The 14,305-nt window shown below is 43.0% G+C and overlaps 1 protein-coding gene across 1 annotated transcript in view; it reads left to right on the forward strand.

Moving 5' to 3' along the window:
* The window catches only part of PPP2CA (protein phosphatase 2 catalytic subunit alpha), a 17,819-nt gene extending 5,594 nt beyond the window's left edge, over window positions 1-12,225 (forward strand). The window contains exons 2-7 of the mRNA XM_088478226.1: window positions 3,866-4,075; window positions 4,814-4,987; window positions 7,736-7,825; window positions 9,060-9,221; window positions 9,410-9,528; window positions 10,529-12,225. Of these exons, the coding sequence (XP_088334352.1) occupies window positions 3,866-4,075; window positions 4,814-4,987; window positions 7,736-7,825; window positions 9,060-9,221; window positions 9,410-9,528; window positions 10,529-10,601 (828 nt within the window). The 3' untranslated portion in view covers window positions 10,602-12,225. The remainder of the gene's footprint in view (window positions 1-3,865; window positions 4,076-4,813; window positions 4,988-7,735; window positions 7,826-9,059; window positions 9,222-9,409; window positions 9,529-10,528) is intronic.
* Window positions 12,226-14,305: the final 2,080 nt, after the last annotated feature.

Consider the following 14,305-nt stretch of genomic DNA (forward strand, 5'->3'; position numbering starts at 1 on the left):
TGGTACACAGAATATTTGCCTGTCAACAGGAGCAATCTTTGGGCGGAATTCAATTCTTTACAGCCGCTATCGCACCCGACGGAGCTATTCAATTCTTGCTCCTGTCGGGCACGATGAGATGCCAGCGCTACATTCCAGCTCGCAGCCCCTGGGGGATGAGAGCTGAAATGTGCGAAAAGTGACATGTTTGGGCGCCCAAACATCACTTTTCGCGATCGCGCCCAGCACTTTGGCCGGGTTTAGCTGCTTTACGTGGCTAAACCTGACTTCTATGGGCGCGATCAGCGCGAACATCTTGGACAATTGTATTGCGGCCCGCGATCACCTGTCACTTTAGACGGGAGATGCGGGCCGCGAATACAATTGAATTCCGCCCTTTGTTTGAAAATACTGAAGGCACTGGGTATAGCCAAGTGTTTTCCAAGGTTTTATTAGCTCACTTGTTCAGTCTGGGAATTCAGGGTAAAGTGACAGGTGTAGATAATCAAAGTAAGTATTCTTATGTGCTGTGACAATTTATATTGTACTCTGTAAAGGTATTACATACTCCACATTGCAAGCAGTCAGGGCACAGGGAGTGTTAGATCATACACAGTAGCCTTTCTCCCAATAAAACTAAACACTTTACATATTTGGCTGAGGGTGATGCTACCCTCTTGGGCATGCCGAGTTGCTGCACTAAGCACTCATACCCGTCCCTGCACCATTGGACCTGTTCATTTGGTATGCGTTTGGCATCCTGGCAGTCCTGATGCCGCCGCTTACCTTGCCGATCAGAATCCTGACGCCGGCATCCTGTCTGCCTGGATGCCGAAGGTAAGTAGCGGGCTGGGGGGGAAGGTTTAGGGGAGGGGGAGGTTAGGTTTAGGCACTAGGGAGGGTTTGGGGTGGGGAAGGGTTAGGATACCGACCACCAAATGTCGGTATACTATCCCTATCAGGATACAGACATCGGGATTCTGACCACCTGGATCCCATCTGTCAGTATTACATACAGATTCCGTCCATTTTTGTCAGTAGCCAGTATGTTTGTGGATAGTGGATAGAGAATTCTTACAGATATAGTACTACTGTATATTGACCTACTATAAAAACCCAGCACTGTAAAACAGCAATGCTAACCACTCTGCTATCACACGCACGGCACTGAAAGCCTCCTTCGGGCAGCTGAGCGCTCTTTTACTACTTGCAGTGAATATATTTTTCTAGATTGGGGGGGGGAGGGTGTTAAATTGCTAATCTTAGAATTCAGGTTGCTTTATTCATTTTCATATGTAAAATTTTTAATGTTTAAAAAATATTTACAGGCACAGTTACAGGTGTTTTTCCTTTGTATGAGCTTCTTCGCTGAAATGGGGAAATTTTTAATTTTTGGACTTGGTGCATGAGATTTAAGCTCTTGCGCTGTTCACATATGCCGACCTTTCCAAGAATTCCAGTACAGCACCTCAATGGGTTTCCCTGTGCACCACTAATGATGGGCACAAGCTGATTGTGAAATCGTCTGCCGGCAACTTGCCACAGTAGAATTTATACTTCATGTTTTCAGGGTGATACAATTGGTAGCCATTAGTCACATGGTCCATAATGGGCAAAGCATTTCACCCGAGTAGCACTTTGTCATGGATGAGTTAAATACTTTTATTGCATTGGTCTTTGTCACTAATTTGTGTTTTGGATGCTAGTTGTATTCCACTGCATGCTTGCAGCGTTCCACTATTCTCAGTACTCTATTGGTAAATAGACAAGTGTCACTACTATACTGACCTGTAAGTCCTGTTTGAGTTGAAGAATTTCCAACACACAATGTAGGGTACACTTCCTTGTCACATAATTGAGCAATGACTTGGTGTGTGTATATATAATATATATTGAGCCATTATAAAATTTAAAACCGCTGACAGGTTAAGTAATTAATCTAGTTACCATGGCACCTGTCCAGTTGTGGGATATATTAGGCACCAAGTGAATACTCGGGAGAATTCAATTGATTGCGCCCACAGCTGTGACTAATGGGCACCCGATGGAGCAAATCGGTTGTTGCTCTGTTCAGGCACGAATAGCCACGGGGGCACAAACTTCTGCTTGCATGTTCCTCAGGTGTCGAGCACAAATGTGCAATAAGTCCATGGTTTGGGCGCCCGACCTGCTGTTTTAGTGCACTAACCAGGATTTTTGACAGGCTTAGCTGTTTTTACGAGTTAAGGCATGGACTCCCAAACGTGATTGAACATCGCACCACGGTCTCTCGTCCGTTTAGAGGGGAGACCGGTACAAAACCATTTCCCCCTAGTTCTTGAAGTTTTGTTGGAAGCAGGAAAAATGGGCAAGTGTAAGGATCTAAGTGACTTTGACAAGGGCCAAACTGTGATGGCTAGATGACTGGGTCAGAGCATCTCCAAACGGCAGGTGGGGTGTCCCCGGTATGCAGTGGTGAGCACCTTTAGACTGCTGCTAAGGTCTTGGTGCCAGATACCACAGGACATCTTCAGAGATCTTGTGGAGTCTGTGCCTCGGCAGGTCGGTTGTTTTGGTGACATGAGGAGGACCTACATAATATTAGGCATGGACTGGTTGTCATGTTATGGCTGAGGAGATGGAGGATAGGATCTCAAACTGGATTCTCAGTACCCCAAACAGTGCATGTTTTTCCAGGTCTCAGACTCGCGTGAAATAATTAGCTTCTTTTGTGGAGCTTTTAAAAATGTGTCGGTGAGTAATGAATACACTTGTGCACCTGCTGGGTGACCCAGAAAACATGAGCGGTTTAGGATCCTGAGGACCAAGGTATGAGAGTTACTGAGATGGTTGATTGAGACTGATGGATGACAGATTTTGGAAATAGGGGTATATTTAAGCAGTGATTATTCAAAGCCCACGATTGTTTTAGATTTTGCCTGTTGTATTTATAATGGCCATTATAGTACATGCTAAATCAGGCTTGTTTTGAATTAAACATTGCCTTACGTCTGGCAGGCAAAAATGTAGGGCTTTGAAAATCCACTGCTTAGTATATATACCCCATAGTGGTTTGGGAGGGAGATTTTATATGAATATATGGTGCAGCTGTGGTGAAAACTGGTGATGCTAGTCGCAAATGCCTTCACCCGAACCCTTGTGGAAGCGCTATGGGGATGATGCAGTTAGCATCACGCGGATTTAGCGATCGGGTTATGTGCTTGAAACTATTCAATTGACTGCGTCATGCCCTATACGTAACCCAGGCGGTGCATGTGTGGGGTGTGAAGCCGTTACTGCACGTGGTAAGCCCACAACTAGCCCTGGGGCATTAGTTAATGCATATTTCTGCTCACACCCTCAGGTGGGGTGTAAACAGAAGTCTGCATTAAGGCTAGTGGCTGACTTACCTGGGAGTAATTGAATAGCTCCTTAAGCTACAATCCCGCGGTGCTAATTTAATCATCCCCTTTGTGACCTCCCTCCTTACAACTTTTTGTTTTGCGGCTGTCAGGATAGGTTTTTTTTTTTTTTTTTTTTTTTTTTATAAGCGTATTGTTCAGGATGGTTTTCCTCCTTTTGTAGAATAAAACATACATTAGGTTGCTGGACCTTTACACCTTGCCTGGTATTTGAACACTGTAGTTCTAACTTGAAAGAATAGAACGCATTGCAGCTTTGACTTGTGTTGTAGCAACTGTACGTTGGTCACTCAGGCAGCACTGCACCTTGCCCTGTGGTTTTTAAACAAAATCTCATTTATATTTATTTCTATACACAAACATACTAAAAAAAAAAAAAAAAAAAAATTTTTACACTGTTTAATAAATTGTAATTCACTTGCATAGTACTGTTTTGTGTACATCTTAATGAAGGCGCCGTTAACCCGTAAGTAATGTCTTTGCAGGCAAAAGAAATCTTGACAAAAGAATCAAATGTCCAAGAAGTGCGATGTCCGGTCACGGTGTGCGGAGACGTTCACGGGCAGTTTCACGACCTCATGGAACTGTTCCGCATTGGAGGCAAATCGCCAGATACAAATTATTTATTCATGGGAGATTATGTGGACAGAGGGTATTACTCCGTAGAAACAGTAACACTACTAGTTGCACTGAAGGTAAGCATAATCTGTGGATACTTGCCATTGGAGGGGTGTGGTATGATTTTGTCAATTTATAATGTTGAGTCATCTGGTCGACAAGCAGCATGTCGGCATGGTCAAACTGTCATGTGTACACCGATATGTCGACGTGATGAGCTGTCAACAAACCGTCCATGGTGGCCTGGTGGTCGCTTGCCTTCTCCAGGTGGCAGTGGCTCCAGCTTTGTCTTCTGGGTCCCGGCGGCCATGTGACTGTCACTTTCGGTGGGACCTCCGATGCTCGAGTGTTCCAATGAGTATTTGCTCTTTATCCCTAATACCCCTCCTTCCTGCGGCACCAAACAGTCTGCATCCTGAGCATGTTGACCTTTCACATGGCAACTGAAGACGTTGACATGTTGCCTGTCGACAGTTTGAACAACGTTGATAATTATGGTGTTGACATTATGAATGACATGGTTACGGTCGACCTACTGACCTGATACCGAATTCCACTCAAATTTGATTACTGTAATGACCCAGATGCCCAGTGGGGAAAAATTCAGCTTTGGAAGCTATATTATTGAGGTATATTTTATAAGGGCCCAAATGGAAACACTTGATTTTGAAGCAAGCAAAAACATTGCTATTCAATAGTAGAATTTTTTTTTTTTTTTTTTTTGCAATTTGGTTTCTTTTCTAAACGCTGTAGCTTTTTAAATTTCACTTGCTGACTATTTGTAATCCATTAATCACTTGCAACTCTTCTTGTAGGTGCGCTATCGTGAACGTATCACCATTCTAAGAGGCAATCACGAAAGCAGGCAAATTACACAAGTTTATGGTTTCTATGATGAATGTTTGCGGAAGTATGGAAACGCAAATGTATGGAAATACTTCACCGACCTGTTTGATTACCTCCCGTTAACGGCCTTAGTGGATGGACAGGTATGTCATGCATGTGTTACCGCAAACTATACTAACTGTAAGGACATGTGGCTTTCTATTGCAAGGAATCCTATTGAGTGTGCTCATTCCGGCCATAAGAGTTGCACTGGATCTGGGAAGTGGAGAAGTTGCCTATAGCAACCAGTCAGCTTGTACCTATCCTTTATCGAGTGTATTCTATGAAATGTTGGGTAGAAGCTAGTTGGTTTCTTTGGCAACTTCTCCACCTTGTAGAAGATTAGCTACATCTTCCCCCCCTGTGTACACAGAAAGCCAAGTTTGGGATACACTTTGGAATTCAGTGACTATAGCAACACTAGGATCAAGCCTTACACACAAAGGGTCCCATACATCTGCAACTGACTGCCACAATTCCCCGTTCTGCTGACGCCACGATCGGGAATGTTCAATATGTTGAACAATCTCGTTATCCCAACCCAGAAATGGTCGGAATCAGCAAGTCTGGAATTAACATATTGAATTTCCCCGATCTGCCGTCAGATCGAAGATTATCAATTGACGCGGGTTATCAATTGAGGTGGGTCGGCACGACAAAAGGGGAATCAGGGCAGTAGACTTATTGCATGCTTTATTTATATTTTGGACACCTTCAAATTGGCTTTGCCTAACTAAAAAATCTATGGGGAGAATTCAATGGTTTTTTTGGGCACCCGTCAGAGCAATTCAATTGTTGCACTGATCGAGTGTCCATTGCTTTTGACTTGCCCAAAAGTAAAAGCGGCTAAACACGTTTTAAGTCTGTTAGTGCCCAAACTACTATTTACCCAAACCCTGCAGTTCTCACATTTCTGCTTGCCACCTAAGGAGGCTGCGAGCAGCAATGTGCGGCTGAGTACCCAAATAGCAGAACAATTGAATTGCTGCCTGTGGGCGCCATCTAGTGGTGGGTATGAAAAAACATCCCCCCCCTCTAAGCAATGAGCATTGGAAGGCTTTATGGTCTTGAACAGTCATACTAAAACTTTTCTGCTAGATTTATTCCCTAACTTTCACTATCTGGAGGATATATGTATATTTCTCTCTTCTGGGCTGTAGTATAGTTATGTATTTTGTTAAACAAGACAAACTGAATTACCTTATTTTCAAATCCCTTCTATATCTAAAGTTAAATGAAGTGCTTTGGTAATCTGGTATTTTTATTTAGAATATTGTTACAAACTTTGGTTACAGGTTGTGGGACCTTGTCTAAAGTCTACTAAAACTATATCAGGCATTGGTCATCTTTGTGCTAATGTTTTCAAATATTACGCAATATCAATAATACACATCTCTAACATACATGTGGAGGATTACCTGTGGCAGGCTGGGGACGATGTGCCAGTTTGGAATGGCACATTGCAAATTTTTTCCCCTCATCCCATAGAGGTGCTTTGGGAAACGAAACGCCAGGGTTACCGTCACTTGCAGATATGTGCACAGATGAACATTGCTGCTATGTTCAGACGCTCATTGCCAGTATTTGAATTCCACCTCTTAAGCTGGGTACACACGACTTTTTCTCTGACTATATGGCAAATGGAACAGACATATTGTCTAGAACGTCTGGTGTGCCCTATGCGTGCACCTGCGAGGTGACATCGGCTCCATTATCGGCAGTGCATGCACAGCAGATGGAGTGACCCAGCTGCCAACGCCAGGAAGGTGATTGGTGCAGGTGAGCGATGTATCGGGTGGGCGGTTCGTGCAGTACGTACCGGCCCACGATACGTCGTTCAATCGGGCGTCTGATTGGCCGCTCGGGTGATGAGTTCCTGCCTTAGAACTTTCTCATCTGGACACTTTAAAACTCTACATGTGTGCACTCAAATAAGTTTTTAGCTTTGAGTAGACAGAACTGAAATAGACTCCCTATATATAGGCATAATGTGCTAATGTATAGGAATGGAAAGGAAGTTTTGATACTGAAGGTTAAAGCCTTGTGAGGAAGTTAAATTTCATTTAGGGACCAGCATAAAATTGAGCGGAAACCTATAAGGCAATCTCTTCCGACTTTATATATGTCCCCTTGTCCTTATTGAGCCCATACCTCTGCGTTGGATTGCCCCAATTCCCCGTTCTGCTGGGGTTGGGGAAATCCAACATATTGGGCAAACTATTTCCCTCTTCCAACCCCAGGTCCAGCATACAAGCTCTATTCCCTTGTTGTGCTTATAGCTGGAAACACTTGCTGCATAACCTGCTCCTTACATACAGTGCTCTATAGAACCAAGGGATTTCATTTGAGAAACTCTTTCCGACAAAATATCGCTGCCCTTATACCATCATCCAATCCACAACTGCACATCAAACGGACCTTAACCTCAAGCTGCCTTTCAGGTCATTGGCTGTGCATGGTCATGTGATAAGTCACTGGATCTTCAGCCAAATTGGGTAATGCTTAAGGCATTTATGACTGGGAGGGCGGTTTTATAGCAAACTGTCTCAGTGGTATGTTCCCATGAGGCTATTACACAAGCTGTACTATCACCATTGTACCTGCGGGGCAGGTGCTTTCCGGAACATTGCTGCAGGCTATATGCAAGTTACTCCTGAATGATGGCTTAATTTGTAAATGTGTGATACTGTGAATTCCTCTGTTAATGTGGAAATATATGGATTACTTTATTGTGCTTCTAAGCGGTTACCTTGGGCCAGGGTTGAGGGTGTTTCGTAATATATGGCTTAAAATACTTGCAGATTGGAAAATATAACTATTTTTGTCTTCCCTCCTCCACCCCCAACCAACAGATATTCTGTTTACATGGCGGATTGTCACCCTCAATAGATACACTGGATCATATACGGGCACTGGATCGTCTACAAGAAGTCCCACATGAGGTAATGACCCTGTCTGGTCAGAACATATGCGCATTAAGGATATAAGTGATTGCTGAATATGCCCTCTAGTCCATTCATAGGTAAATTGTTTAGTGTAATTACTGTTTCTTAACGATTGTTTAGCTGCATGTTTCTGGCAGTTATTTACGTGCACCACATTATGGGGGGGGGGGGGGGGTGTCAGACTAAACCATAATGCAGCATAGAGTAACTGCTCTGCTTATGAGAGAGCAGCACTTATCCCATTTCTGCTGTGGCTTCACTTTCTGGATTAGTTGTATTTTTCATTATCACTTTGCAGCATCATACAATTACACTGAGCACACACGTGTGGGTTTGTCACTGAGATTAACCACTAGGCTGGTCTGTGACAGGTGCAGTCTGTGCAGATGGGAAGTGTGAGCTGCCCAGTCACGAATGCGGGAGATTTAGAGTTCATGGATCTGTTATTTAGAAGCCTGCTTGACCTTTGGAGCCATAGATGGCTTTATTGACACTTCATGTGAAAGGGATGTGTTGGCTACTCCTGATGTGTTTCAGCCCTGGACATTAATTTATTTGCAACGAACAGCCCTAGGGGTAAATTTACTAAAGTGAGTTTTTGTAAGTGGAGATGTTGCCCATAGCAACCAATCAGATTCTGGCTATTGTAGTCTAGAACACAGGTTCTCAAACTCTGTCCACAGGACCCCAAACAGTGCATGTTTTCCAGGTCTCCACACAATCACAAGTGAGATAATTAGCTTCACCTGTGGATCTTTTAAAATGTGTCAGTGAGTAATGAGTACACCTGTGCACCTGCTGAGTGATCTGGAAAACATGACCTGTGTGGGGTCCTGAGGACCGAGTTTGAGAACCACTGGTCTAGAGGGTGCTAGTTAAATGTTACGTAAAATCTGGTTGCTATGGGTAATATCTCCACTTCTTAAAGACTTTTTGGTAAATTTACCCCCTGCTCTTAGTTTTAGACATGGGTGTCCTTGGTTTGCTTCTTCAGGCTGCTAGTAATGCCCTAACTCTGCAGCCAGTTACATGGCATTGAGCAGAGAGGCTTTGGAACACCCTACCGAGCTCTGTGACCTGTAAATTCCACCCCCAAGCATAATGAGTTTTTGTCAGTGGTTTTAGCTAGTTTTTAATTGCATAATAATTCTATGAGCCTAGAAGCGGATTGTGGTAATGTTACACTTCTTCCCAAGCTAACTTTTTTTTTTTTTTTTTTTTCCTTTTCCAGGGTCCAATGTGCGACTTGCTGTGGTCTGACCCAGATGATCGGGGTGGTTGGGGTATTTCTCCTAGAGGTGCTGGTTACACATTTGGACAAGACATCTCTGAAACGTTCAACCATGCCAATGGCCTCACCTTGGTTTCTAGGGCCCATCAGTTGGTGATGGAGGTAAATCTTCAATGTGTTGGATAAAGTCTCACATGTGGAGTAACTGGTGGTTTGACGCTTGAAGATAAATTACATGCGTTACATTGCTGTCAGTGTTAGGGTTGCTGTCTTGACTAGTTTGACTGTATATCTGGTAAAACTGGAGGTTAGTTTGCCATTTTTAAAGGTGGTGAATTTTTGTGTTTCAGGGGTACAACTGGTGCCATGACCGGAATGTAGTCACAATTTTTAGTGCTCCAAACTATTGTTACCGCTGTGGAAATCAAGCTGCAATAATGGAACTTGATGACACTCTGAAATATTCCTTGTAAGTATGAAAGCTAGAGATTAAATACGTGCACTGCTCCTGGAAACAAGCCACCTGTGGCAGCCATTACCAGCTGATGAAAGTCTGGGGCAGATATCTGCTATGAATGTTCTACTAATCTTTCCCATTACACCTCACATGTGGCAATTCATTCCTCATTCCTGTCATATCAAGTGTCTTATTAAGTGGGAACTGTCAAAGAGAAAAAAATTGGGGCCTACATCACTCTGTATTCCATAATTTACCTCTCCACGTGCCAGTGCCCCTTCTATGCCCCCCCCCATGCCCGTGCCGCTAGTGGTTACATTCTGTCCTCAGCTCTCTTGGTCCGATATGCAGCAGTTAATTACACAGTCCATAAGAGGACCCCCAAATACACACCCCTATAAATCTATACCCCCGTGACCTACACAGTCCACTTCCACCTGTCCCCTACACAAGCCAGACTCTCCTCTGTATGACGGAGCCCTGAGCTCCCTATCTGTCCATCACTGTATTTGACCATATCCACATAGTATGGAGAGGCATGTCCATGGGAGAGTTATCGTCTCAGCCACCACACTCCCCCCATTTTCTCAAACTATCTTATGGGTACGCATGTGATACACGATAGTCCCATGAAGTGAAGGATAGGATGAGACCTGGATTAGACATTTTCTCATCGATTAAGCGCTTCCTGCGAGACTCGTTCAGTTTCCTATAAGTCCCTAGCTGCAATATTTGTGTAAACACGCCATGGCTGGTAAATGCTATCTCTGCTCCTGCCCGACCCTCATAATATGGAGTGATGTTAGTGACTGTTAGTGTTCACATTGAGGTGTCATAATAACCACTGTAAATATGTAAGCCAGTCAATTGTTTTATTATTGGCAAAGTAGAGGGGAATTAATGGGTAATCTGACATGCTTCATGGATTGCATATGTGGCCATCAACACCGCCCCCATGCACACACCCTTACTATGTAGCTATTCAGTGCTAAAGTGTACATTTCTTTTTCAGCTTGCAGTTTGACCCAGCACCGCGTAGAGGAGAACCACACGTGACCCGCCGCACCCCAGATTACTTCCTCTAAAGAAGAGTTTTACACTTGTACAGTATTGCCACAAGCAGGATTTTGATTTAGGAGCCGAGGAGAGAAGCCGTAACTTCAGTCAGGAGAGAGCATTTGTCACACGCTTGTACCGTTCTCACATGGACCAAAAGATGTGCCATATACAAACGCAAAGCCTCTCGTCTCAACAGCCCGCGACCACATTAATAAAAGACCCTGTTCATTGCATGTTGAAGCGACATTGTTTATCAAAGAGAAAAAAAAATCCCAGTCTCCTGGCATAGCACTACCCGTAGTTACTTTTTGCTTTCTCAGAGACTGCAAAAAATAAAAATAAAAACATAAGAAGTAAACATTAACACCTCGTGATTACAACTTAACTTTCCATTTAGCAATAGCTTTACTCGGCATGATTGTAGATAAGGATAGAGACAGTCTCGGAAACCCATATTAGCTCCTTAGGAGGCCTGCCACCCTTTGCGGACTCCTCCGTCGTCGTGAAGGGATTTAAGGACCTTTTTAAGAAGAAAAAAAAATAAAAATTACCAAGGCCTACATTGCCTCTGTGACTTCAGAAATGGTTTTTTTTTTTTGTTTTTTTTTCAGGGAATACAGGTTAACTTAAATTTTTTTTAATTTTTTTTGTCACGTATACCCATTTTTTGTTTTTCTTCCAGAATCGTTATTTCTGCCCCTCCGTCACTATTCATTGTTTAAAGCTAGTTTTGACCAGAACATTTTCTGTAAACGTTGCTGATCAATTCAGCCAATTTTTTTTTTTTTTTTTTCATAATAAACTTGTGAATGAAGAACTTATAAAATGTGGGCCCTTTCATTTGTTTTGGTTCCTTCTACATGAAAAATGCAGATAATTGCTTTGCGGTATTGCTAATAACTACTAAAATTATGTTCAGATTTGTTAAGGGGTGCTGTCGGCAATATGAATCACTGTAAGTCAAGGAGTCTATGTACTAAGCCTTGGATAGCGTTTAAGTGGACGGAGAAAGTATCAACCAATCAGCTCCTGTCATTTTACAGGCTGTTTTGAAATTAGTTAGGAAGCTGATTGGTTGGTACTTTATCTCCATCCACTATCTGTCTCCAAGGCATCGTACGTAGACCCCCTTTAATGTTCAAATATCTACTTTGTAATAGACCTTCAATAATGCATTGCATGTAAAGGATAAATTGTTCTTGAACATGTGGACTCATTGAACATACCATAGCCTATGTATTGCTGAGCTGGACTAGTTACCTGTTGGAAGGGTTGTCACACTTGGTCTTCTATAGAGAATGGTGTAACCTCTATCTTTATGTTGTAATGTAAATTAACAAAATCGAAATCTTTGTTCTGAGTGGCTTATGGTTTTCTAGGCAATCATGTGCATAAACTGGCATGGTAGACCTTGGTGGGCAGTCAGAGGGGCCAATTGAATTAAGGGGGAGAGAGCACTACTTCCTCTGAGCTACTTGCAGGTTAATGGCGAATCACTAATGGCTCCAGGCATTTCATCTGGGGTAAGACTGTGCAATACAACCTGCAGGTAATTGAATCCGTTGGAGTGATTGCCTTTTAACGCCCACTGTTTTTTTAAAGCAGGAGGCTGGAAATAGTGATATCTAGGGATCAGACAGTGGGTGGTATTCATGAAAGCTTGTAGGGAGATTAAATTGTGAGTGATAAAGCACCAACCAATCAGCTCCTAACTAATTTTTTCAAACACAGCCTGTAACATGACAGGAGCTGATTGGTTGGTACCTTAGCTCTCAATTTTCTCTCTCTCCAAGCTTTCAGGAATACTCCCCAGTTGTACCTGAAATCAGTGGTTTATGTCAAAATCCTTCATGAGCTTGTTCTCTCCTGCCTGCTATAACTATCAGCTCTAATACAACCACTTCTATTGGTTTCAGTTTATACTGTATCCCTTAGCATTTGATTCCACAAGATCAAAGGATTAAAATAAAATTCCACTTTCACACATGCCGGACATTCCTATAATTTATAATATTGCGTCATTATAACCTGCAGACAGTATTACATTTTATGCATAATGGAATTGTGTGTTAACTGTAAAATGTATCTAAAACTGTCACATCCTAATGCAGGGTACACACTGGGCGATATATATCGTTCGTTCAGCCGACGAACAAAGTATTGTCCCGACATTGCTTGGTGTATAGATAATAAATTTTTTGGTTCAGACATTTTGTGATGTGATATATCATGCAGCTATATCGTTCATAGTTTGAGCTGTACACACGGCCCATCGATGTATCTGGCGCGGAATCCATTGAATATGATGGCACAATTGGGCTGGCATATTCAAATTGAGTCCGCTGGGCTAGCAAATTGTTTGTGCATAAACCTTACCAACAGTTGGATTTGTTGTCCGGGCGGCGAAACTGTCAGCCCAGTGTGTACCCCACATAACATTGCTGCCTCTTTGTAGTGGTTCTTACATTTTTCAATTGTGGTAAAAAAGAAAATAAGGGACATGGTTTCACCGGCTTTATTGCCAATTATGGTGAATGGCCATCTGTATGTTTGAGATTTCTGTGTTGGCATATAAAATAGGATGTGTCCCTTTAACATAACTTACACAATAGTTCCTAGTAGGCACCTTGGCTCTTGCTCCGTAGTTTAGACTTGTACACTTTGCATAATGTGTAACTTGGCAGAGATCGTTCTCGATCTGTCAGCTGTTAGTGTCTCAGTGCGGACATCACTACTATGGTGGAGAAGCTGCATTCTCAATGTATCGATAGGCACCAAATGGTGGGCACATGGCTAAATGCAGGGGTATTCATTCTTTCCACGAGAACATTGTGAACTTATGAAATGGTCTCTACCTTTCCTAGGACTAAGTATTCCCCCCCCCCCTGACCTCTGTAAGCCCAGGAGGTCAACGCTGCTCTTGTGGAATGTGCCCTCCATATTTCTGGCACCTCACATCCTCTGCTCCTATAACCATGAAGTTCTCCCAGTCTCCTGGCAGATATGAATGCTATAAAAAATATTACCTAGCGTGTGAGCCACTCTAGTGGTGATTAGTGGTACTATTTCCAGCTCAATATTGACGGCCTAAAGAACCCGTATCCTAGTTGTAACCCCCTATCCTGGGTCCCGATACTGCATCTAATCCTTCTTGGTTTCAGCTACTGATGATAGAATTTTCCCAATTTTGGAAATTTGATTGAGGAATTAGAAAATTCAGAATTATTTGAAACATTTCATTGCTCAACTCCCAATCTCCTTGGTGGATCTAATATCAATTGTAATCTGCCACCTTGTCTATTACTCGTCCTGCTAGGGCTACGGCCTGGGTGGCAAAAGCTATTGAGTTGGGCAGAGGCCCTAGAAGAGACATTTTCCTCTGATGCTTCGAGGGAACAGCTGTCCTACATATCTCGCATTAGAGATGCAGCCTCCTATTTGAGTGAAGCAGCTATGGATATGGCTCTCCAAGGCATGTGCCACTTCTGTAGTAGCCTGCCTTATTGTTTTGGCTCCGCTCATTGAAGGCAGATGCGGACTCTAAAAAGGCTTTGGAGTCTCTGCCTTATTCTGCGGATATCCTGTTTGGCCCAGAATTGGACAAATTGTGACTACCTTGGCAGCTTCCAAGACTGCGTTCCAGCCCTCTGCATATAATGCAAAGCCTTGGATGTCATCCTTTTTTCCTCAAGGAAAAGCTAAAGGTCAGTCCTTTCCAAGGCATCAACTA

This window comes from Taudactylus pleione, unplaced genomic scaffold, assembly GCF_031769625.1.
Source record: "Taudactylus pleione unplaced genomic scaffold, aTauple2 ptg000212l, whole genome shotgun sequence".
NCBI classification, from domain to species: domain Eukaryota; kingdom Metazoa; phylum Chordata; class Amphibia; order Anura; family Myobatrachidae; genus Taudactylus; species Taudactylus pleione.